Genomic DNA, 22,364 nt, shown 5'->3' on the forward strand with positions numbered 1-22,364 from the left:
GTGCAGCTGACGAGAGCTCGGTCTCGGAGGAAAATGGAAGTGCGCGGAAGGCGGACGCCGGGAGAACCGAAGATCGGACTCGAGGCGACATATTGTGGCATGGTGGTGAGCAGTTGCGGGGCCTTGCAGCATGGGTTGTGTGTCTCGGCGAGGTGCGTGTCATTGTCGGTGAGGAGGGAGGGGGGGAAAGAGTGCAAATGGAAGGCTATTTGTTGCCATGCCACAGGCGGTGGCTGGCCTGGGACATGGCATACACAGATAGTACACACATGCTGTGGCTAGCCTCGGGGTTAAACATGCTGGTACCTACATCCACACTACTGCTTCCAGATGTAGTGGAACATGTTGTTTACTTTGGGGGGGCACTCGGTAGTCGTGTAGGTACATTTGGTAACCACGGTAATATGTGCAAGGACATCTGGCCTCGGCGGGTATGATAGTTGCCTCGCATGGTGTGATGGTGTAGGGCCGATGAAGAACGTGTGGAGAGGGTGGTATGTACGGACGAGTAAACACTGCTCGTACTGGCAACTGTTCGTGGCCCAGCCCATGCTGGCAGCCGTGGGAGCCGGGCGTCGATCGAGGCAGCTGTACCGCTCGAGTACGCGTCGTATTGCCCGTATGGATGCGTGTGCGTGGCAGGGTGTATGGATGGAGGCAAGTATAGTAGCAGGCGAGCCAATCACGCCGGCCCCGTTGCTAGCAGAGTCTGGGCCGGACATGGCTCGTGTCGTGGTTTCGAACTGGGAGCGGGCGTGCGCTAGCGGGAGGTCGACGGTTGGCATGACGGGCGTCGCAGCCTGCCTGTGTCTTGTGCGTCGACAATGCGGACAACAAGTAAAGCCCATGTCCGCTGCCGCGCCGTGAATGACCTCTGGCGGCGGCCCGGTTGACCTCATCTTTTTTCTCTTGTCCTCTTTCCGCCCTCGTGTCCTTGCTGTCCCTCGTCGTGCTTGCTTGTGTTCCTGGCGGGCTGCCTCGAGTCGTCGCATGTTACATAGTACAGAGTTGCTGGTCCTGTATGCATCCCTCAGCCTCTCGTACCCCTGCCCTGCATAACCCCCAGCTCGTGCTCACTGTGGCTTGTAAGTCAGACACCCGTTTGGCGCTTGACAGAGGCCATTCCCTTATAACAAAATGGCTTCGCATCCGACCGCCCATATTTCCCAACCTGCTGACACTCTCCCCAGCATGCTTCTTCCCTCTGTCCCGTAGCCGGAGCAATGCTGATGGACATGTTGGCCGCCAATCCCACCACCACCGCCACACCTAATGCCTCCTTCCTCCACAAGCCACTCTCCCTCCTAGGCTCCGTCTTGCGGGGACAAACTCCCTCCCCTGACATGTCCACAACAGCAACAACAACAACAACAACACACAACACCCCTCCGGTTGACAATTCTTCCTCTCGCCCTGCTTCTGCCGGCAGCGACACCACTGCCGACAAGGTCAAGAAGTCCTCGCGCCGCTCAAAGACGTCCTACAACATTGCTCGCCCCATCAACACTCGCTCAAAGCGCCACGTCCACCTCCAGCTACACCAGGTCATTGCCTCGCAGCGTCCCAAGCCCGCCTACGACGTCGTCCCCTTCTTCCTCCTCCCCCAGCGCTCCACCCGTCGCCTTGCCCACTTGTTCAACACCAGAGAGCGATTAGGCCCCAACGACCTCCTTGTTGTCAAGGCCGGAGCCTACACCTCGCAAGATGAGCAGGAAAAGTCGCGCCACGATGACTGGGCCTCGCGCGACGTCGTCGGCGTCCTGAGCACGCGCAAATGCGACAACGGCCTTACCGAGACAACCGACATCTGCATCAGCGATGGATTCAGTCGCTGGTCAGTCGCAGACATGCCCAATGGAGGCTACGAATTTACCTCCACCGGCGAGCATGCTGTTGCGCTCAAGGCACGTTGGGTACTCAAGCCTGCCCACACCCGTCGCACCTCGGCCTCGACATTCACTGCGCCCGCGCCAGAAGACAAAAAGTTCACCTTTAGCACAATCAGCTCCGACTCGAGGCGACACCCCATCATTGCCACAATGACACGCAGCCGCATCGACGTTATGGACACATACACCATTCCCTCGGCCACCTCTCCTCCAACGCCAAACGTATCCTCGTACACCCAGTCGCCTTCAACACCTCCCAGCATCGACTCCGATTCCTTTGCTGATGCACTTGCCGAAAAGCTTCCCATCGAAACAAGCGAAGCCCTCCGCAATCTCATACTAGTGTCTGGCGTCTGGCTTGCTTCCAGAGAGTTTGCCTCGGACGGCTCCAACGTAGCGACCATCCCAGCCCTGGCTCGGAGCAATTCAGTTCGCCAGGCCGCTCATCGTGCATGCTCAATGTCTATGCTCGAAGGTCCTCGATCGCCATCGCCAGCTTCAACTGTCGAAGAGAAGCGTTGTTCATTTCCACGGATGCTCAAGGCCAGCATCGAAGGGCTATCCCATGCACACGCTGATGCTCCTCCCTCTCCTGCTTCCACTAAAACAGCGGTCAAGGCCTCCCCGGTGGTCACAACACGCGCACGCAGAGCAAACTCGACCGGCACTGCTATCCACAGCATCACTGGCAGTGCGAGAAAGAGATACGGCCTAGCTTTCGAAGATGAGGCTCTGGTGGAAAGCACAGAAGAGCGCCAGATGAAACGCAGCATAGAGTTGCTTCGCATTAGAGAGTTACAACTGCCTTCTCCCACAGAGCGCCCATCTGTTGAGACATCTCGACCTTCTCTCAACCAGCCTCCTTCTCCTATCGTTATACCTCCTTCCCCAGGAGAGCCGGCCTCGCCTGCACCGTTGCTCGACTCGCCCTTGCTCTCCCCGCCTCTCCCAGACACGAAGCGACCACGAAAGACGCAATCTACTTACGCACCCATTACAACAACTGGAATGTGGGATTCTGGAGTTGTCGACGGTCCCGGCCTAAAGAAACGCCCTACCAGCATGTTTGTCATGAATGAAAAGAAGCGCAAACAAGAGAAGAAAGGCGAGCGAAGTAAGAGCAAGGATTCGAAGACGAGAAAGGGCGAACAGAGCAGCGATCACGGCATGGGCGTCAAGAGAAAGAGCGATTGGTATGTGTACAAGATCAAGCTTCGACTTAAAGACATGTTTCATCACAAGGAGAGGGCTTAATTGCGAATATGCCCTCCCAGCCATGACCTTATATTCTGGTCTACAATTCTTTTCATTACATTGGGATGGAGTTTTCCTGGAGCATTTGGGGCGTGGCGCAGCATTTTTCTTTGATTTTTTTCTCTCTTTCCATTTCACCAAGGCTGTTAGCAGAAGCAGGCTGGACCTGTCGGTTCGGATTTCTCTGTTCAATCGCTATCTCTACTGTACACTACATTCTCCTTGCCTTCTAACCTGTAGATACCTTTGCCTCTTAGGCCACCTAGATCAACGTCACTCCCTCCGTATTTTTCACTTATTTTGGTTCGATTAGGAAATTCGCAATTTCTTGCGCCAAATACAAATTATTCAAAATTATCGTGCATTACAAGTAAACATGCTCATTTGCTCGACTTTTGTCAATAGGACCGATAACATCTCCGGACTCTACTTAGCGCTCCTTTTTTTGGATTCGCCTTTATTACCTTATGCAGTGGGTGGGTGATCCCCTCGACCAAACTTTGAACTAGGATCATGCCAGTGAGACGGTGCTTATGTCGTACCGTATCCTTACCATGGTGCTTATCCTGGTCCCAGGGTTCCGTTTCCCGTTCTTTCTCAATTCATACCTCTTTAAGAATTCATCGCAAACTCAGCCTTTTTGTCTGTCGGGCCCAGAGGACCGAATATTATATCCGAGATCCGAGGGGGCGATATCTTTTTAAAGTTTTTTTTTTCATTCTTTTACAAGCCATGTGCTAAATACTCATGCTAGTATGAGTATTTGTGGAGGCACCTTGACGTCCGGCTCGGCCGAGTGGAATGTGGATGAACGGAGCATGGGGAAATCCGAGATCCCTTCTTGCTTTGATCGTTGATCTACCGACTCGAGATCATGTGCAATGTTGCCTACTGAGAAGAGCTTGAGACGAACGCTTTTTCTTGGCATATTTCTATTGATAAGGACAAAATGGCTCCAGCAGTATTACCATTGCGTGGTGCTGTTTGCCATCACCCAGTGTTGATATCCTGACTTTGTTCGGTCGGAGAAGAGCCACACAACTTCTATTTATTCAATTGATAAAGGAGAGTGATGCTCTGCCCCTCACTATCGCTAGCTTGGTGTTTTGCATTCGAAGTTGCAGCTTGAGTTTGGATGTCGCGCTCACCTTTGGCATGTGAAGGGTGTACCAGTGGCTACTATGCAGCGGCTGCTGTCGTCACAGACCTTGACGCCCTTCATACTATCACTCTTCTCTGTCACTATCACGCCTAAAGCGCAATCTATCATAGATCTCTCATCTTTTGCTTTTCACGATGGGCGTTTTGGTGCTCGTGGTTCACTGCAATCCAACTCGTGAACTCCTAAAAGCCCCGCACGAGCGTTTGACTAGCGTGCCTTCCCCTGCAGCCTCTCGCTTTGGCAACGCAAACGCGTAAACACTGACCCTCATGTAGCAAAACACGCCTTCACATTCAACCTCATCGCCACCACACCTTCGTTTCGTCTACATTCATTCCATCTTGCCCGTGTCTTGTTGCCAGAACAATCACGTGTGACAAGTGTTTTTTTCCTTCCATCCTTGTCCCCTGTCCTGGGGACTCGACTTTAGCCCATCATGTCCGACTCCCTAATGGACGACTCCGTATTCGACGAAGGCGCGAGCTCTGACTTTGCCCCGCCCGCAAAGCCCGCCAAAGTCACCAAGGCAGCGGCGAAACCAAAGGCACCCGCCACAAAGAAAGCAGCTGGTCCTGCAAAACCTCGAGGCAGACCCCCCGGCGCCACTGCAAAGCCAAAAGCGAAGGCTGCACCTAAGAAGAAGGCAAAGGCCGATTCAGACATCGAGAACTCAGACGTAGACATGGATGAGGATCCTGTAGATGTCGATGAGTCGCTGCTCGCAGACACACCAAAGGTCAAAAAGGCACCAGCCCCTAAGAAGCCCAGCAGCAAACCCCTTGCAGAAATTGCCAATGAGAGTTTTGGTGGAGACGGCGATGACGAGCCAGCTGCAAAGCCCAAGAAGGGCGGCGCCAGCAGCAAGTACCAGATGGTGAGTATTGCAATTGCAATTGGCGAAATGCCGACTAACACAATCACAGTTGACGCACTTGGAACATATTATGAAGCGCCCTGATACATACATTGGTTCTGTAGAACGGCAAACGGATAAGATGTGGGTGTACAATTCAGAGGCCGAGTCGATGGAATACCGCGACGTGTCATACGTCCCCGGTCTGTACAAGATCTTTGACGAGATTCTTGTCAATGCTGCCGACAACAAACAAAACGACAAGAATATGAGTGAGATCAGAGTAACAGTCGACCGAGAGAGTGGTGAGATCTCCATCAGGAACGATGGCAAGGGAATTCCAATTGAGATCCACAAAGTGTGTTGCCTATGACCTTTTAAGATTACCTGCTGACTCGGTTAGGAACACGGCATTTATGTACCAGAGATGATTTTTGGTCACCTTCTCACCTCGTCCAACTATGACGACGACCAACAAAAAGTCACGGGTGGACGCAACGGTTACGGAGCTAAGCTCTGTAACGTATTCAGTACCGAATTCACAGTCGAGACGGTCGATTCGAAACAGAAGAAGAAATACAAGCAAACATGGACGGAGAACATGAGCAAGATGGGCAAAGCCAAGATTACCGACATAAAGGCGGACGATTACACAAAGGTCAGCTGGAAGGCCGACTACGCTAGGTTCGGCATGGAGGGCATCGACGATGATTTTGAAGCCATGGTCAAACGCAGGACCTACGACATGGCCGGTACGCTACGGGGCGTGAAGGTTTACCTTAACGGCGAGCGCATCAAGATCACATCGTTTGCCAAATACATGGAAATGTACACAAAGTCTATCTCGCGCGACCAAGGCAACAGCGAAGATGACAAGGAAAAGGATGTCATCATTACCGACAAGCTCGAACGCTGGGATATTGGTTTCGCCGTTTCGGATGGTGCCTTCAACCAGGTGTCCTTTGTCAACTCTATTGCGACAACATCCGGTGGTACGCACGTAAACCATATTGCCGACCAGATCGTCGAGAAGCTCATGGCCATTGTCAATAAGAAGAACAAGGCCGCTGTCAAACTCAAGCCTGCACAGATCAAGAACCATCTTTTTCTGTTTGTCAATTGTTCCATCGTGAACCCTGCCTTCACATCCCAGACAAAAGAGCAGCTTACTACCAAGCCCAGTCAGTTTGGCAGCAAGCCTGTCCTCAGCGACAAGTTCCTGAATGCCATTGCCAAGACCGATGTCATTCAAAACATCATGCACTTTGCTCAGCAAAAGGCTGATCAGATGATGAAGAAGACCGATGGCAACAAGCGTAACCGAATCAACAACGCAAAGTTGACAGATGCTAACAAGGCAGGCACCAAGGACGGACATCTTTGCACCCTCATCCTGACTGAGGGTGAGTCGGCTAGTGTTCTTGCGCTTGCTGGACGTGCTGTCGTCAACCAGGACTTGTTTGGTGTCTTCCCACTTCGTGGTAAGCTTCTCAACGTCCGTGACGCCACGGTCGATCAGATCATGAAGAACGTCGAGATTCAGAACATCAAGAAATTTATGGGTCTTCAGCACAAGAAGGAGTATACGGTGGCAGACATGAAAAGCTTGCGTTATGGTCATCTCATGATCATGACGGATCAGGATCACGACGGTAGCCATATCAAGGGTTTGCTCATCAACTTTCTTCAGTGCCAGTTTCCGAGCTTGCTCAAGATCCCAGGCTTCCTGTTGGAGTTCATCACACCAATCGTCAAGGTCTGGAAGGGCGACCAAAAGAACCCACGTAATATGAAGAGTTTCTTCTCCATGCCAGAATATGAGGAGTGGAAAGAACAACACGCTCATGAAAAGGGCTGGGATCACAAGTACTTCAAGGGATTGGGTACCAGTGACATTCCCGATGCTCAGATTTACTTCAAGGATCTCGACACCCACATGAAGCGCTTCCAGGTCATGCGAGAGGAGGAGGAAAAGCTTATAGAATTGGCTTTCTCGAAGAAGAAGGCGGATGCCCGTAAAGACTGGCTACGCGACTTTGTACCAGGTCGACATCTTGACTTGACCACTCCAGACATTTCCTATGACGATTTCGTCAACAAGGAGTTGATTCTGTTTTCCATGGCTGATAACGTGCGATCTATCCCGTCCGTTGTTGATGGCCTTAAACCCGGTCAGCGCAAAGTGATGTACACTTGCTTTAGGCGTAACATCAAGAAAGACGTCAAGGTGGTTGAGCTCGCTGGTGCAGTCTCCGGATCTACCGACTATGCTCACGGAGAAGCTTCGATGCAGGGTACCATTGTAGGTCTCGCGCAGAATTTTGTTGGAACCAACAATATCAACTTCTTGGAGCCAAGTGGTAACTTTGGTTCTCGTCTCAAGGGTGGTGCCGACGCTGCCAGCGCCAGGTATATTTACACCCGTCTGACACCATTTGCAAGACGCATCTTTCATCCCCACGACGATGCTTTATTGAAGTACGGCGAATCTGATGGCAACAAGATTGAACCGGAGATGTATGTGCCCATTCTGCCTACGATCCTCATCAATGGATCAAGTGGTATCGGTACTGGTTGGAGTTCTGAAATTCCTAACTTTAACCCCATGGATATCATCGAGAACATCAGGCGCCGGATGCAACCAGGTGCTACTAAAGAGGATATGACTCCCATGGTCCCCTGGTACAAGGGTTTCACCGGAACGACCACTGTGCTCGGTCCTGACCGCTACCAGTTCACGGGTACTGTTCGACAGACTGGTGATAACGAGATTGAAATCACTGAGCTTCCTGTTCGCTATTGGACCCAGGACTTCAAGGAGAAACTTGAGGAGATTATCAAGGCGGAAAAGGGCCCCTCATTTATCAAGGACTACATTGACTACAACACCCCAGATCGCGTCCACTTTGTCATCAAGATGGAGGACAAGCATATGGCGACCGCTCTTGCTAAGGGCCTCGAAGAGATGTTCAAGTTATACAAGCCTCAAGCCACCAGTAATCTTGTTGCATTCGATGCCCAAGGACGTATTCACAAGTACTCAACAGTCCTTGACATCATTGAGGAATTCTACCACATCCGTCTGCGCTACTACGAGAAGCGAAAGCAGCACCAACTGCAAGTCCTGGAGAAGGAGCTGCTCAAGTTGACGAACCAAGCCAAATTCATTCAGATGATTATCGACGGAAAGTTTACGGTTTCCAAGAAGAAGAAGGCTGTCCTTGTCCAGGAACTCAAGAAACTTGGCTTTGCACCGATCAACAAGGTCGAAGATGCGAAGACTGCCGGCGAAGAGGAAGATGCCCAGGAGGATGAGTCAGACGAGGCTGAAGTTGAAGTGTCCGCCAACGACTACGACTATTTGCTTGGCGTAAGTACTCACACACCTGAATAGTGTATCAGATGCTAACAGTTTACAGATGGCCATTTGGTCTTTGACCCAAGAGCGCGTCGAAAAGCTCTTGAAGCAGATTGGCGAGAAGCAGGCAGAGGTCGACACCCTTATCAAACTCTCACCCAAGGACATCTGGAACGTTGACCTTGATGCGTTCATGGAAGAATGGAATGTGCAGGAAGAAGAAGAAACCAAGCGCAAGAAGAAGATTGCTAGCATGACCCGTCGCGCTTCCCAGAAGCTTGGCATTGCTGGAGGCAAGGGTACCAAGGGAAAGAAGAAGAGAAAGATGGACGGCTCTGACTCAGACGCTTCCGACTCAGACTTTGGCCCGGTTAAGAAGAAGTCAAAGCCCAAGAAAGAAGGACTGCTCAGCTACCTTCAACAAGAACCTGTCAAGAAGCCATCAGCGGCAGAAGCTCTCAAGAGCAGTAGCGCGTTCGGCTCCACGGCACCGCAGAAGCAAGGTACACTGCTTTCACATCTTGTAAAGAAGGAGGCGACGCCGCAGACCGATGGGGCATCGGATAACAGACCAGGCACTGCAGATTCAAAGCCAGCACCTGCCAAGCGGGGTCGCCCTGCTGGCGCAAAAGCTATCAAGAAAGACCCGATTCCTTCGGATGACGAAGACTCCGATGTTTTTGCTGCGGTAGCTGCGGAAGCTGCCAAAGAGCCTGCCAAAGCTGCCCCAGCTCGGGCTGCTCGAGGCGCAACCAAACAAGTAGCCAAATACAACCTCGGTAGCGATTCTGACGACGATGACGAGGACCTCCTTGGCGACGTCAGCAGCATGGTCAAGACAATCGGATCTGGTACAAACGGCGTCCCGATGTTTAAGACGACGGCTGTGGCCCGGCCAGGTAGCAACGGTAACGCTCGCTCTGGCAGTTCGGCTGGCATCAGAAAGAATAGCATTGTTGATGTGGACGGTGACACTACCAACTACGAAGGTCTAATGCCTCAGTCTTCACCACAGCGTCCTGCTCCTCGAAATGTCAATGACACTATCATGAGCTCGGATGATGATGACTTCCATCTCAGTGTCAAGAAACCAGCTGCGACTAAGTTGACTGCTAGGCCCGCCCCGAAACCCAAGCCTGCTGCTGCTGCCAAACCTGTACCAAAGCCAAAAGCCGTTGCGAAGAAGCCTGCCGCTCAGAGTCCAGCAGCGAAGGCTTACGCGAAGAAACACGGCAAGGACGCAGAAACAGGCAAGACCGCATCCAAGAAGAAGAAGACTGTCGATTCAGATGAAGACGAGGACATGGAGGACGCAGAAGATCTTGCCAACGACCTACTGTCAGACGAAGATGAAGACGAGCCAACTCCCAAGCCAGCTGCACGCGCACCTGCTGCTCGGCCTGGTCGCAGAGCTGCTGCTAAGCCGGCCAAGTACGTTGTTAGTGATGACGAGGCCGACTCGGACGATGCGTCTGAACCTAGTTTCGATGATGACGAGGACAGCGAGTAGACTGACTAGCTTGCTGGAGGCCTCTGTGTACATGTGAGAGAGTGGTGGGTCGTTTGATACCCGGATTAGTCAATGGCGTTTTTTTCTGAGACCAGGGGGTGATGTACTGCTACGGTCGTAGTGCTTCACATGGCGTTTGGTGCAGCTGATACGTAATGCGGGGTTTCCACGCAGGCGCATATATTATATTTTAATTCCGCTATATACGCGTAGTTCAATTTATGCACTTTTTTGTATCTCACACATTGGTTTTTGGATAGTGGTGCGGTCCCATCGGGAGAAAATGCAACAGGTGCGTGCACGGTGAAAAACATGCCAGTTGTATGACACTTGAATCTTACCAACTACACGATCTTATAGCCTTCAGTATTGGAAGCAAATCCGTCATTGTGACGACAAAAGTTTCATACTATATTCTAGAGAAAGCACACACAGAGTCCAGGCCTTGATAGACGCATCCAGACTGATTTACCCACACGTACATGCAACACACAGAGCCAGCTCATCCACATATCCTCTCACCCACTTCTTCTTCACTTAACTTTCATAGATGCCAAAAAAAGAAAGAGAAAAAAAACACAAATACTTTCTTTGCTCAATGCCCCTTGAGAACCCCACGCACGCATCTCGCCTTGTTGCATAACAATAGCTGCCACGTTGGAAAGCAAGGACCAAGAGGATTTTGGGGAGGGGGGGGGGGGGGGGGGAGAGAGTGGGGAAAACAGCGACGTTTGTAGCGATGATATAATTTTCTTGAACTTGCTGTTATGGTGAACGATGCTTGTTTGTGCGTGTGTGTGATTTTAGACGTGTACTACTGATAGGGCAAGTCGGGATGGGGTTAATAGAAGCGGTTTTCTTAATGCGTTTGTGTAGTTTGAGACTGGGTGTAGAATAAGAAAATGGGGTGACCAGACTGAGCAGAGGGGGAGTAGCAGTGGTAGCGTAAAAGGTGTTACATTATTTGGGCTGTAGGGAGGGAAAGTGGCTAAGGAAAATTGGGGGAGCGGACTGAAGAGCGGAAGTTTTTCCGTCGACGGGCTAGACCATCGATGGACTAGATGCTTCTGGTTGTGCTCGACGTAATGGGGTTTCTCTTTCCGCTGTACGACAATGGTGTGCTGTTCTTTGCGGGGGGGTAGGTGGGTGTCTGTGTGGCGGAAGCACAGCCTAGAGATTTCGGACAGAGGGAAGCTTGAGGTAGGATGACAAATAGTGGTTTGCGAGAAATGAGAGGATGAAGACACATATGGGCAGCAATATCGTATGAGTAAGTGAGTTTTTTTTTGGCAAAAAACGACAACATGATAAGGGAGGTGTGTGTTGGTGTGTGTGCTGCGCGGGCAGGTACATGGGATATTTGGAATATACAATATATGGTGGGAATCTCAGTGACATGGAGAAGAAGAAGAAAGGGTAAAAGGAAAAAAATAGTGAGGCATACTAACGTTTGCCCTATTTGATTTCCAGGCTTATCTGGGCCCTTTCGTCCCATTCTGTCCAACCCGGTTCTTGTGTTGCAAAAGACTCGCACCGTGACACCTGTCAGAGCTGTCAGGAACATGCCAGTCCTGTTCTATTGGTACTCTGTTTAGCCAGAACCATCCACTGTACTACGCTGTCCTCTCTTTGCGCATCTGATTCAGAACGAAACCTTAGAGAGGGGAAGCAGGATCCGCGGTCCGGATTGCCAAGCACACTATGTGCCTGCAAGTTCCCTATTCATGTGTACATTTTTTCTTACTCACCAATTATTCATGGTATATTGTTTCTAGTCGATGAAAGATCTCGCTCCATGTCAAATCATGGGAGGCTGCCTTGTACACTGCAAAAGCTTCCCAGGTCAATGGAGTCATGTTCGGACACTACTTTAGCCTTACGTAGTAGATGGGAATCGCTAGGCAGACCATCTGCATCCCCGTTAGTTCAGGAAATGAACATGGTGGATGATTGTAGTGCCGATGACGGATGCCTATCGTAAGTAGCACTTGTACGAAGAGGGGCGGGGCCAGACCTCATCGTCTCACTTGATTCAAGCCTCCCTTTCTCTATCATCGAGCGGATGCACTCGCATCCGTGACGTATTAGGATGCCACAGAGGTTCTAGATGGCTACCCTCATCAACGGATATGCGAGCTTGATCAGACAAACCCCTGCTATGCAGATAGTATTGTAGTTCGTCCCACCCTGCAGAAAAACGCCACAAAGCTTGAGTTCATCATCACAGTTATCCTGCAGAACCTATGCCAGGAAATGGGAGGTTCGCCCTCGATTATGGCGCATTTCCCGGTGCCCCCAAGGAATGTGATGTGTTCAAGAGCCTGGTCCTTTGTGATGTCTGTGAGCCGTCGTTCCTGGCGTGACAGCGGGACTAGGTTCCTCCATGTGGCAAGCCGGAGACAATGACCCAGGTACATTCTTGAGTATTACTCAGTGTAAATACAAGCTGGCAGTACTCACAACTCAAGGAAAGAACAATCGAGAACATGGTCGTGCAGGCGTGATTTAGTGGGGCAGTGTGTTGATTGCGTTCAAGGCATGCGTCTCGCTACGCTGCGCGGGGCTCGTCTCAACGGGCCACCCGACGGGCACGAGGTATGGAGATTTTGACAACCTCGTCGCACGATATGCTGTAGCAGCGATGTCTGCGCGTCGTTTGAGCTCGGGTGCAAAGCCGAGCATGTTGTAACATAAGCTTGAGATGCTGTGAGCAGACCCTTTACGCGTACATACTACTGCCCCGCTGTGCCACGCTCCTACAGGCATCCCACGCAAAGAATTAACAGTTGATCGAAGCAATTTAGACACCCAAAGCAGCTTTGCAGACTTTCAGACTTTTCGAGAGACCATGGTGTTTGCGCGTTGCGTGCAAGATAAAGCTCTCCCCTTAAATTGCTGCAAAGAGCAAGCAGAGGTAGAGAAGCATAAGTTATTTTAATGAGGAGCCCGTATACGTACGTATGTACGTACTAATCATTTTTGGAAATTCCAAGCGACTCTTCTCAGTAGTATACGTATCTATGCCGGATCTTTGAATGGCTTGAAAGAATCTCTTCAGTCCAGATTCATGGGTGCGAATTAGCAGACTTCAGCCAACCTAAAAAAAAATCCCCCAGTTGCATGGCGACGCTAATCTTGCAGCTAAGAAGATGCACATTCTCGCGTCGATCGTGTTGGAGAAACCCAATGGCCAAAGCCGTGACCTCTTGCATAATACTGGTGTGTATCCAAGCACGGAGAGTTTAGTGCGTTATGGAAGAATGTTGGTAAATTGCCCTCGACAGGTCCAGTCATGTGAACCCACCTTGAGAGGCAGGGGTAATAAGACAGCTCCACGAACCACGCGTACTTTTGGGAAGAAGTCTATAGACCGGGCAATGATCCGCCTCAAAGACACTGACACATAATGTCAGCTGTTCCGGATTCGTGCTGGGAAGCTATTCGCCCTGTTTTTGTCTAAGACACTGCTTCATTTACCGCTCAACCCACATCTCAGGAAACGCTATCTTGAGTCTGGTCCAATGGGGGTTAAAATTTGTAAAGATAAAGTGCTCAGTCACTAATTTGTCTTACTTTTTCATGGTCCAGATGGCAGTATTGGACTCGAGTCCGATAAGCGTTGAGAATTGCCGCCGGTCAATCGTCCTGCCTTTGGCTATGTTCGTCCCTCAGCTCACAGCCCGTACTTGCATCACAGCGGCAACACCCGGGCTGCCCCAGGTTACTTGGATTTCTTGTCATCCCACATTGACAGCTTCTGTGTAACCAGCGGAAACGGAGAAAGTCTGCTGTACGCATGGCTATCGATTGTGCGTGTGCATATCTTACGTAGTCTGGCACTGTGCGAATGACCCAGTGTTTCTTATGGCATCAGATGAGCAGCCAATAGCACCGGCACTTCAAGGAGGCCTGTGTATGATCTCACGAAGGCGCTGTGCTTTGACCGGAAGGCAGAGTGAGTTGTTCGAATCTCCCACCGCCGGGGGCGCGCAGTGACAGCAGGCTCGGCGGTATGTATCCATGGCACTTCACATGAAGGTACCACTCCTAAAAAATTTGGAGAAAAGATGATCCTAGAAGAAATTTTGGATGTGCTTGGTCAATCGGTTGTTACGGCTTGCCACAGGCAAAGCTGCAGCTTGGCCTTTGTCTTCTTTGAGCGGTCTGTACTGAGACATCATCACCGCTCTTCTCTTTGAAGTGTTCCTCCATCAATCCAACTGCATATTCAAGTAATTGAGACAAGATGCTTTGTTGGTCGATGTCCGGTGAGGCACAGGTCAAGTGAATGTTGGGATCTGAAAACTTTGCTTTGCGAGTAAGTGAAAAGGCTTGCATCAAAATACGCCATGTCTCAGTTTGAGGAGAGGCCCAATTCCAGACCGGGAAGGATACCCTTACTCCCCTGACGGTGATGTATGGTCGATGCGGCAAGCGAGCTCTTTCCTGGGCCATACATCTCGAGTATCTCTCACGAAAGCAAGGCTGATATCACACACCGATAAAAGAGGAGCCAATCGATTGCTTTGCTAAATTCAAAATCGTGTAGGCGTCCGAGAAACACAAAAAGAAAGGGCTACGTTTGCAACAAAAGCCAAGAAAGTACGTGCATTTGTGTACCGCGGTAGGCTGCAGGTAAACGCATTACCGATTCATTCTTTCACGCCATTCCAACAAGGTGCATGACAGGTGGGCTTGTTCTTCTGATGTAGCCATAGTCCAGGTAATGGAGAGCTAGTGCTATTTCGAAGTGCGGTGGTGTTACCCATGCGTAGGAGAGACACTTCCAGCGTTGCGCGATCGCAGGTAGCTTTGTAGGGTTTTGCCTTGCACTGCGAGCATGACAAATCATTTTCTCTCCAATCGCATCTTGCATTAACGGGAACTACGTACATTTAACTGTGACGTCCAGAAAACATACTGTTTCTCTCCTAGCGTTGTGATGGACTGGCGATTCGCGTTATCGTCATGGGCGTCCACGTTCTCCTGCCTATTGGAAATGTTTTTGATTGACATTGGCTGTCAGGACAAGGACATTAGACAAAGAGACTGGGCAGTATGTCCCTGCTAGGATGCAGGGTTCAGCACGGGAAGTGTGTTTGATGCCGTGTGACACTGTTCCCTCGATTCATCTTGCACCATCGCAATGCTCAAAGCCCAGCACTTGTTGTGGGTAACAGTCGTTTGGTCCAACTGTGGGCCCGCCGTCTTGTAACCTGTCAAGCCATGCAGTGTGCGTCCTGGAACCCAGGCACTCCCACTTACACACCGGACGTCGTCTGCACTGCGCTTAGGCAAGCTTTGGCGACGCAATTCGCTGGGGTGAACAGCTATTGGGTCGAAGTAAAGGTGGGTGTTGATCCGTTAAAAGGAACCAGTGATGGCACAAGTATATGTTGCTGCATTTGTTGTGCATTGGCTGTTTCCTGGGTAGTCACTCCCGAACGATCCTTTACTACACTCGAGTTTGCCAGGAATTACTTCACCCCAGGAGCACATCGTTGTATCTGTACCTTCATTATATTCCGGTAAAGGAAACCTATCCATAGCTGGCTCTCTTCGGCATCAACTGACCTGGCATGTCAAAGTCACCGGCTAGCTTGTATTGCTGCGATAACCCAGCGAACTTATCTGTTAGACACCACACGAGGTCCAGCTAATCGCCACGGGACCGTACTGTTTGTTGAGCAAAGCCACCTGGATATCAGAGTTAGGCAGACACGACGTGCACGTCTCTCTGCCTACTTTCAGCCAACATTGACTGACTCAACCCACGAACGCAACTGGTATGTCGCAACGGCCACCACTCACCTTTTTTTCGTGGTCCTGACGATACCCAGACCGATTACTAACGTGGATATACATTCCAACACGTCCTTGCCGGGAACAGGTATAAGGCGATCATCTTGTCCTCGTGAGCATTTCGCAAACGGCCGGATACCGTTCTCTTCTTCCCGTTACTGCCGCCACCAAACTTTTCTTTACCCAAAGTCAATCTTTGTTCCACAGCAGCCCATTCTTTCTATCGACTTGGTTTTCGCGCTCTTCTCTGCCAGGTAGTGCTATCAGGAAGTGAGCCTCCACGTCTTCACTCTTGCCAGTCCTAGGTGATCGCAATCCCTCCGGAATGAACATACAAGACTTGCTGAACCCTTCTTGCGGTGATCGACATGACTCTCGCCACCCAGAATCTCCGACACCATCATCACACCCGGTAGCGATATTGCCAGCGCTTAGGCGACACAAGATACCAAAGGATGCTCCAATCTTTTCGGAAGGCAACAGAACCGTGGGAATAGTCAACTTCGCCCCTCATGAAGCGGGAAACGACGAGGAACTCCTTGCACAGCACCGTATATTCCAGATTTACCCGTTGAGTGAGATCTCCAGGAAGGGAGTTCGACACATCCCATACAATAGCGATAAGAAAGACTTTCTTGAGAAGACTGGACGCGATGCATTCGAAAGTAATGTCAGCTTTTGAGATTGATGGTAAATGCTGATTTGCGTATAGTGTTCCAGTACACGTACAAGCTCCCTGGCGAAGATAAGCCATATGTCGTCGTCTGGGACTACAACGTCGGCCTCGTCCGTATGACGCCTTTCTTCAAGTCGTGCAAATACTCAAAGGTAGGTATCTGGCTCTACGACGTTTGAGTAGAATACTAAGTGTTGCAGACGATACCCGCAAAGGCATTGAGAGAGAATCCTGGGCTTAAGGATATCAGCTATAGTATAACTGGGGGCGCTCTGGTGTGTCAAGGTCAGCCAGGTCAATACCAGATTTTCCAGGCACTCTACTGACATTTTGCAGGGTATTGGATACCTTACCAGGCTGCCAAAGCTATAGCTGCAACCTTCTGCTATGACATTCGATGGGCGCTTACTCCTGTCTTCGGCAACGACTTTCCATCGCTTTGTCTGACGCCAGATGATCCCTGTTTCGCAAAGTTCGTCATTGACCCAACCATCGTACGGTACTGTACTGAGGAGACCACAAAATTTCGAGAACTTGGATCTGCGTATGAAGTCCACAGGCCGGTCGCCGCGACACAAGTAGAGGCACCGACGTCGCGCTCTGAACAGCCACCGCTCAGTGCCCGAGTTGTCAGGCAACGGCGCGCGCGACCGGTAGATATAGAGAGCGGATATGGAACCGATACAGAGCGAAATGACAGGTATCTCTTTTCTCCTGAGGTATCTCCGCGCACTCGCTTCACGCCCATTAATCGGCCACGCTCGCCATACTCTCCTCGCACAACAGAGTCTTCGTTTGTGAGCTCACCCGTCAGCATGCTTGCGCCTCCGGGATTGCACACGCCGACATCAACTCCATATGAGTACTCTGGGGAGGCCTTTCGGGCAAAGCGGTCGCACTCCAAGGTGGCCTTTTGCGAGCATCCTGCCGACGAAGCTGTCACTCGCCCTCCAACAGCCGCTACAGTCGACAGTGCACACGGATGCGAGATGTGCGTTGGTGGCGATAACCACAACCACGTAGATATGGACGCGGCAGAGATGTTGCTTTCGCTGAGTACAGCGGACAATGCGATGCCACCATCAAAGCGTATGCGTCGGGGTTCATGATATTCGAAATAGTATATGCCAACTTCCTATTTTGAGGACAATGATGACTAAAAGGCACGGCGGTTGATGCCTTTCTTTTCCGTCTGCTCAAAACGTTTGCTAGCCTTTCCAGCGTTTCTTGTCGGCACACTCGTTAAGCAACTGCGTTTAGTCAAGTTTGTGCATTTGAGTATTAAGAGGACGCACCATCAGCGCCTGGGTACGGTCACATGCTATGTTTTCATGTTTATGCAGTTATATCCAGTGAATAGAAAAGTGCATTTGTAATCCGATGCCAAAAAGGTCAGACAAACATCATGCTCAAGAACATAGATGTGGAGATGGATAGATGAATTCGGTGCCTGAGAACATATCATTTGTAATCTTGGCATCGGCATTGTATACCTGACCAAAACCTCATGGCACAAGCTCACTTCGATGCTGCCTTGAACTTATCTTTCATCTTGTCCAGTCTCTTGACGGTGGTCGAGATGATTGATTCCTCATCAAAAACATATGTTACACTCTCTTGTTTTAGTACTGCTGCAGCCCACTTGGAAAAGTTGGGAAGTGCATCCAAGTCTGCTGCAATGGACTTGGGGAGTACACCGCGTCTTGAGTAGGCATATATCCGGGCAATGAAAGGCGCTACCAGTGCCTACGAGGCTATTAGTAATGCTGCTACTTGCTTGGATGCTGACCGTACCTCTGCCAGTGTGAGTTTCTCACTCCCGCCGAAGAATGGCTTTGCGTCTTTCAGAAGAGGCTCCACTTCTTTGCTCACGGTTTCAATAAATTCCTGGCTCAGCTTTGCCTTTTCCTCTTCAGAATCCTGAATCAAGATTTTGAACCAATAGCTGCTAGCTTTGGTACTCCAGGTATCGACAAAGAAACCGATTCTAGCACGGGTCAAGGCAGCTTCTGGAGATCCTGATGCAGGGAAGAGATGTGAGGGATAGGCGTCAGCCAGGAATGTTGAGACAATAGCTGACTCGGTGACGATCTCGCCATTGAAATTGATGGTAGGAACAAGACCTCGCTGCATATGGGTCAACTACGCATCGACGCATAAAGTCCGGACATAGACTAACAGGGTTTATTTCCAGATACCAAGGCTCTCTCGGATTATCCAGATCGATTATAACTTCCTCATACGGCAGACCCAGTTCTTTCAGAACAATGTGAGCTCTGTGAGCATAAGGGCAGCGATGGTTTGTATAGAGCGTGATTTTGGGAGCATTGCCATTGACGTGAGCCATTATTTCGGAGTTGTTAGGACAATGTCAACGCGGTTGCAGGGATCGGAGGGCAATGGTGTGAAAAATACTATTTGAGAACACTTGTAAGACTTGACTTCAATAAGTCTGCAGCATCTACTAAATAGTCGTGACCATGGACAAGATGTACCCGGAGTTCGCGCAACCCGGTACGCGGCTTATCAATCAGGTCATATATTGATTGCATCAACATGCAGCCGGATTGTGCAGTGCGGGGCATGTTCGGCGCGAGTGGAGCGCCATCCGGTACCGGCCTCCGAGCTCTTTCGTGTATTGCCCTGATGTCCTTGTGCTTCAGCACTGATGTGACAACAAAAGTGCCCAATACTCCACAGCTCGTGCTTTGGCATGTCCAGTTTGAGCATGAGCGGTTAAAAGAATTTCTAGAACCCTGCAAATAGACTTGGTGGTTAGACATATTGTCTCTGTCCGACAGAGGGGCACCGCCCTGCGCAGCGCACCGGTCAAGATCTCTCGTTCCAGAGGAAAGGAGCTGATAGGCATCGTCACAAAGTACTAGGTAGACACATGTCTTTGTCTGCCCACCAGTGCCCGTATTCAACCATAGCTCAGATGATCTTCCATCCACAGCATTCAGTATGGTCGTTGTCATGCACTGGCTCAACAGATAACGCCGTCACCTTCGACTTTCCACTCCATCGCATTGCTGTCTGTCTTCTTCTTCGCTCTACGCTTCTCGTTGCGCAACCGCCTCTTCTCTTCGGCATCTTTTTCCATCTGTTCCCTATTCATCGCCAGCCTGGTGTCCAAATCTGTGACTTCAAGAACCTTTGCCTCGTCCTGTTTCCGCTTGAGATATCGTAGACGGTCTCGAACTTCTTGGAGAGTTGCGCGGCGTACTTCGCCGGACTGGCCGGTAGCAATCAAATGTTGCTTGCTGTTGAGATGCTCGACGTACTGAATGTTGTCTCTGGGGGATTGTTAGCGAAATTAAGTAAGCGCTGTAAAAGAGAGACGCACTTGAATGTCAGGTCGCAGGCCCCGCAGTATGCACCGGCACCACGTCCCCTCTTGCCAACTGCAGCAGCAGCTGATGTGAGGGTCTGCTTTCCGATCATTTTGCTCCAATCTATACGTTCTGCTCTTGCTTCCGTCTGCTTCAGATCGTCAGGCGTTGACGCCCTCCGTCTATACGACTTGCCAGCCATCTTTGCTTCGTATCGCTCCTTTCCCTCCTCACGCTCTTTTGCCTCTCTCTCCTTGGCCTTTTTTGCCATCTCGTCGCGGTCCCATGTTTTCCTGAAATCCGTATCACCGCCTCCCGTCGTTCCGTATGCGCCTGCTTTGCCGCTCATGTTGGGCAGTTGTAGAGAGACACGCCCTTTACTCTATTGGCGATGGAAAAATTTGGTGGATCACTAGGTTCCAGTCAAGCTCCAGTCGTATTTAGATGGCGCGTAGGTGTTTTTTTACAGGTCAAAACAAGTCGAGTATTGGTGTGTAGCTACACGCGCGTAGTTTTCGAGAGTCAAGTTCGCGACTTTCTGGTCCGTGACGCACGGACTTTACTGAGCTTTGGTCAGGGAAGCATCATCATTATCACCATCACCACGGATTACAATTGATAATAGCTGTATATGGGAGAAACAAAGTTCATGTACATTGATTGATAATTCAAGATATTTCATCTCGTTCTAGCTCTGAATATTTACTACGTGTCATCTTGATCACGATTGAATAGAAGGAAAATCGGGAAAAAAGGACTCCTCGCTATGCTCCGATTTCCTGTGTCTTAGCAGGCGACACATACATTTAGCCATCAGCCAATTCCATGCCACCATATCCTCGCGCAGCGAAACTTATCGACGCGCACGACATTTCTATCATATGCTTTCCATGGTTGCTGACTGTTGAAAATGTCTCCACGAGACGATCGCAAGCGCGATTGTGTCGGGCCATGAGTAATTCCCACAACCCTAATACGGGTATGGACCAGCTCCACGAGGAAATCCTACGTGTTGACCCGGTGCTGGCGGCGGTACTGGTACTGGAGGCGGTCCGCGCGCTACTCTGCCGACTGCCATGTGTCCATGAGATACTGAGCTATCTCTGTCTCGTCGTGTCTTCTTCTTCTTCTCTTTGACACCGTAGCCTATGTCAGTGTAACCTGCAGCCGCGAAAGGCGGTTCAACAACCTCTCGAGAATGGTCATCCGGCAGCCTGAGGTCAACAAGGCTGTAGAAGTAGTCCAAGACTTCCGGGTAGCGAAGAACCGATGCTCGCCAATCGGCGTCAATGCCACGCTTGAGCTCAGCATGGGCTTCTGCGATTTGTGTCTGAAGCGTCGCCACGTACATGGGGTGTATTGGCGGATGACCAGAATATCGCATGTAGACTTCGTAGTGTGGGAGCGAGGCAAGGTATGATGAATGGGCTTGCTTGCGAGTTGACGTCAACCGCTCAAAGGCATTCAAGATATGCTGACGCGCGTGGTTAATCACCCAGTCTCTACAGCTCAAGTCAGCATTCATTATTCGAAGATGGTAGCATCCGTAGTACCGTATTTCAGCCAGCCTCTCGTCCATGGCCCGCTGCTCGGCCTGCTTGACGGCAATTTGCAGGCGCTCCGACTCGCAGGAGCATTCGGGATAGGGCGGCGCATTGCAGATGGCACAGTTGGGAGCTGCATCCATGTCATACGGGGGAAGTTGGTGAGCCAGCGTTGATCATTGTCGGTCCAGAGTGGGCCGAACACAATTCCAGGGTAGTTTTAGTGATTGAATGGGATGCACGGGATGAGGATTTGATCTGGAGTGAGGTCGGTTTTAAGACAGTCTGGAAGCGGACAGGCACTAGGGTAGTCAGGCACAGGCGGTGACGACGGACAAGTAACATGTTACATGACGATCTTTGTGGAGGCCATCGGCGTGATCTGGCTAGTTTCGTACGGCTTATGGAGTGACGGATGGATTGGGCAGACTTGGGATGCGTTATGAGTTGGCAGAATCGCTAGGATCGGCTCAACCAGTATTAGCTCCGGGGTGTGCCAAGACTAATTGCTTCTAGATAGTAGTGTAGTGCAGCATCGATCGAAGGCTACGGATATGGCGATGTTGAACTTGACCGTCTAATGGTAGCGGAGAGCCGTGTCGGATGGGCGTGTGGGATGTTGTCGTTGTTGATGCCCTCGATCAACCTACCCCGCCTTTGCCCTCGACCCTCGACCTTGCCGGACCCCACCGCCGTGGTATGGATTAATGTCCGACCGAGTAAGACGACAGGGATGTCGTCTTCTCTTGTCCTACAGTACACAGACCCTTCTGTCTGCTGGTATGCTTCCAGACAACAGAACAGCCCAATGATGTCAGGATCCATGAAAAAACAATCCAGACTCTGGACGCACGCGCACGCGTACACGCACACTCACTCACTCACACTCACACACACACACGTTGGCTCCAAACAGCTGCGCAACGCACATGTGCTGTCGACACGGCCGTCTCCTAGCCTTGCGATGGTGTCGACCGATGTGAG

At 50.7% G+C, this 22,364-nt stretch overlaps 7 protein-coding genes across 7 annotated transcripts; 4 read left to right on the forward strand and 3 right to left on the reverse strand.

Annotated features, from left to right (window-relative positions):
* Nucleotides 1-549: 549 nt before the first annotated feature.
* On the forward strand, nt 550-3,500 carry PSV08DRAFT_230804 (uncharacterized protein; the record flags this gene model as incomplete). The annotated part of the gene is made up of 3 exons (XM_014225690.2): nt 550-813; nt 1,035-1,085; nt 1,191-3,500. The coding sequence occupies 3 exons, from the start codon at nt 550-552 to the stop codon at nt 3,141-3,143; spliced, it is 2,268 nt and encodes a 755-aa protein (XP_014081165.1). The 3' UTR covers nt 3,144-3,500.
* On the forward strand, nt 3,180-3,451 carry PSV08DRAFT_333744 (uncharacterized protein). The gene has a single exon (XM_066092749.1). It carries the CDS (start codon nt 3,209-3,211, stop codon nt 3,374-3,376), a length of 168 nt encoding a protein of 55 aa, XP_065948151.1. The 5' UTR covers nt 3,180-3,208; the 3' UTR covers nt 3,377-3,451.
* A 1,419-nt stretch (nt 3,501-4,919) lies between the features above and the next one.
* Nucleotides 4,920-10,269, forward strand: PSV08DRAFT_210078 (DNA topoisomerase). Its single transcript, XM_014225691.1, has 4 exons — nt 4,920-5,179; nt 5,229-5,516; nt 5,562-8,528; nt 8,578-10,269. The coding sequence occupies exons 1-4, from the start codon at nt 4,988-4,990 to the stop codon at nt 10,024-10,026; spliced, it is 4,896 nt and encodes a 1,631-aa protein (XP_014081166.1). The 5' UTR covers nt 4,920-4,987; the 3' UTR covers nt 10,027-10,269.
* A 5,884-nt stretch (nt 10,270-16,153) lies between these two features.
* Nucleotides 16,154-17,613, forward strand: PSV08DRAFT_412431 (uncharacterized protein; the record flags this gene model as incomplete). Its single annotated transcript, XM_014225692.1, has 4 exons — nt 16,154-16,493; nt 16,541-16,656; nt 16,705-16,789; nt 16,841-17,613. The coding sequence occupies 4 exons, from the start codon at nt 16,154-16,156 to the stop codon at nt 17,611-17,613; spliced, it is 1,314 nt and encodes a 437-aa protein (XP_014081167.1).
* Nucleotides 17,614-17,951: 338 nt separating this feature from the next.
* On the reverse strand, nt 17,952-18,945 carry PSV08DRAFT_17066 (thioredoxin-like protein). The gene is made up of 3 exons (XM_014225693.2): nt 18,684-18,945; nt 18,299-18,631; nt 17,952-18,250 (listed from the first exon to the last, which is right to left on the reverse strand). Exons 1-3 carry the CDS (start codon nt 18,849-18,851, stop codon nt 18,023-18,025), a joined length of 729 nt encoding a protein of 242 aa, XP_014081168.1. The 5' UTR covers nt 18,852-18,945; the 3' UTR covers nt 17,952-18,022.
* Nucleotides 18,946-19,490: 545 nt separating this feature from the next.
* PSV08DRAFT_251663 (uncharacterized protein) lies at nt 19,491-20,185 on the reverse strand (the record flags this gene model as incomplete). Its single annotated transcript, XM_014225694.1, has 2 exons — nt 19,491-19,800; nt 19,851-20,185. The coding sequence occupies 2 exons, from the start codon at nt 20,183-20,185 to the stop codon at nt 19,491-19,493; spliced, it is 645 nt and encodes a 214-aa protein (XP_014081169.1).
* Nucleotides 20,186-20,467: 282 nt separating this feature from the next.
* PSV08DRAFT_17080 (uncharacterized protein) lies at nt 20,468-21,741 on the reverse strand. Its single transcript, XM_014225695.2, has 2 exons — nt 21,390-21,741; nt 20,468-21,338 (listed from the first exon to the last, which is right to left on the reverse strand). The coding sequence occupies exons 1-2, from the start codon at nt 21,521-21,523 to the stop codon at nt 20,807-20,809; spliced, it is 666 nt and encodes a 221-aa protein (XP_014081170.1). The 5' UTR covers nt 21,524-21,741; the 3' UTR covers nt 20,468-20,806.
* Nucleotides 21,742-22,364: the final 623 nt, after the last annotated feature.

Source organism: Bipolaris maydis, assembly GCF_028858645.1.
Source record: "Bipolaris maydis strain C4 unplaced genomic scaffold PSV08scaffold_15, whole genome shotgun sequence".
Taxonomy (NCBI): Eukaryota; Fungi; Ascomycota; class Dothideomycetes; order Pleosporales; family Pleosporaceae; genus Bipolaris; species Bipolaris maydis.

Coding starts and splice junctions, on each gene's coding strand:
- PSV08DRAFT_333744 (XM_066092749.1), top strand. CDS start 3,209: ATGGAGTTTTCCTGGAGCATTTGGGGCGTGGCGCAGCATTTTTCTTTG.
- PSV08DRAFT_210078 (XM_014225691.1), top strand. CDS start 4,988: ATGGATGAGGATCCTGTAGATGTCGATGAGTCGCTGCTCGCAGACACA. Junction 5,180..5,228: donor CCAGCAGCAAGTACCAGATG/GTGAGTATTGCA, acceptor ACACAATCACAG/TTGACGCACTTGGAACATAT. Junction 5,517..5,561: donor TTCCAATTGAGATCCACAAA/GTGTGTTGCCTA, acceptor TGACTCGGTTAG/GAACACGGCATTTATGTACC.
- PSV08DRAFT_17066 (XM_014225693.2), bottom strand. CDS start 18,851: ATGGCTCACGTCAATGGCAATGCTCCCAAAATCACGCTCTATACAAAC. Junction 18,632..18,683: donor GGTATCTGGAAATAAACCCT/GTTAGTCTATGT, acceptor ACCCATATGCAG/CGAGGTCTTGTTCCTACCAT. Junction 18,251..18,298: donor AGAAACTCACACTGGCAGAG/GTACGGTCAGCA, acceptor ATAGCCTCGTAG/GCACTGGTAGCGCCTTTCAT.
- PSV08DRAFT_17080 (XM_014225695.2), bottom strand. CDS start 21,523: ATGGATGCAGCTCCCAACTGTGCCATCTGCAATGCGCCGCCCTATCCC. Junction 21,339..21,389: donor GAGAGGCTGGCTGAAATACG/GTACTACGGATG, acceptor CTTGAGCTGTAG/AGACTGGGTGATTAACCACG.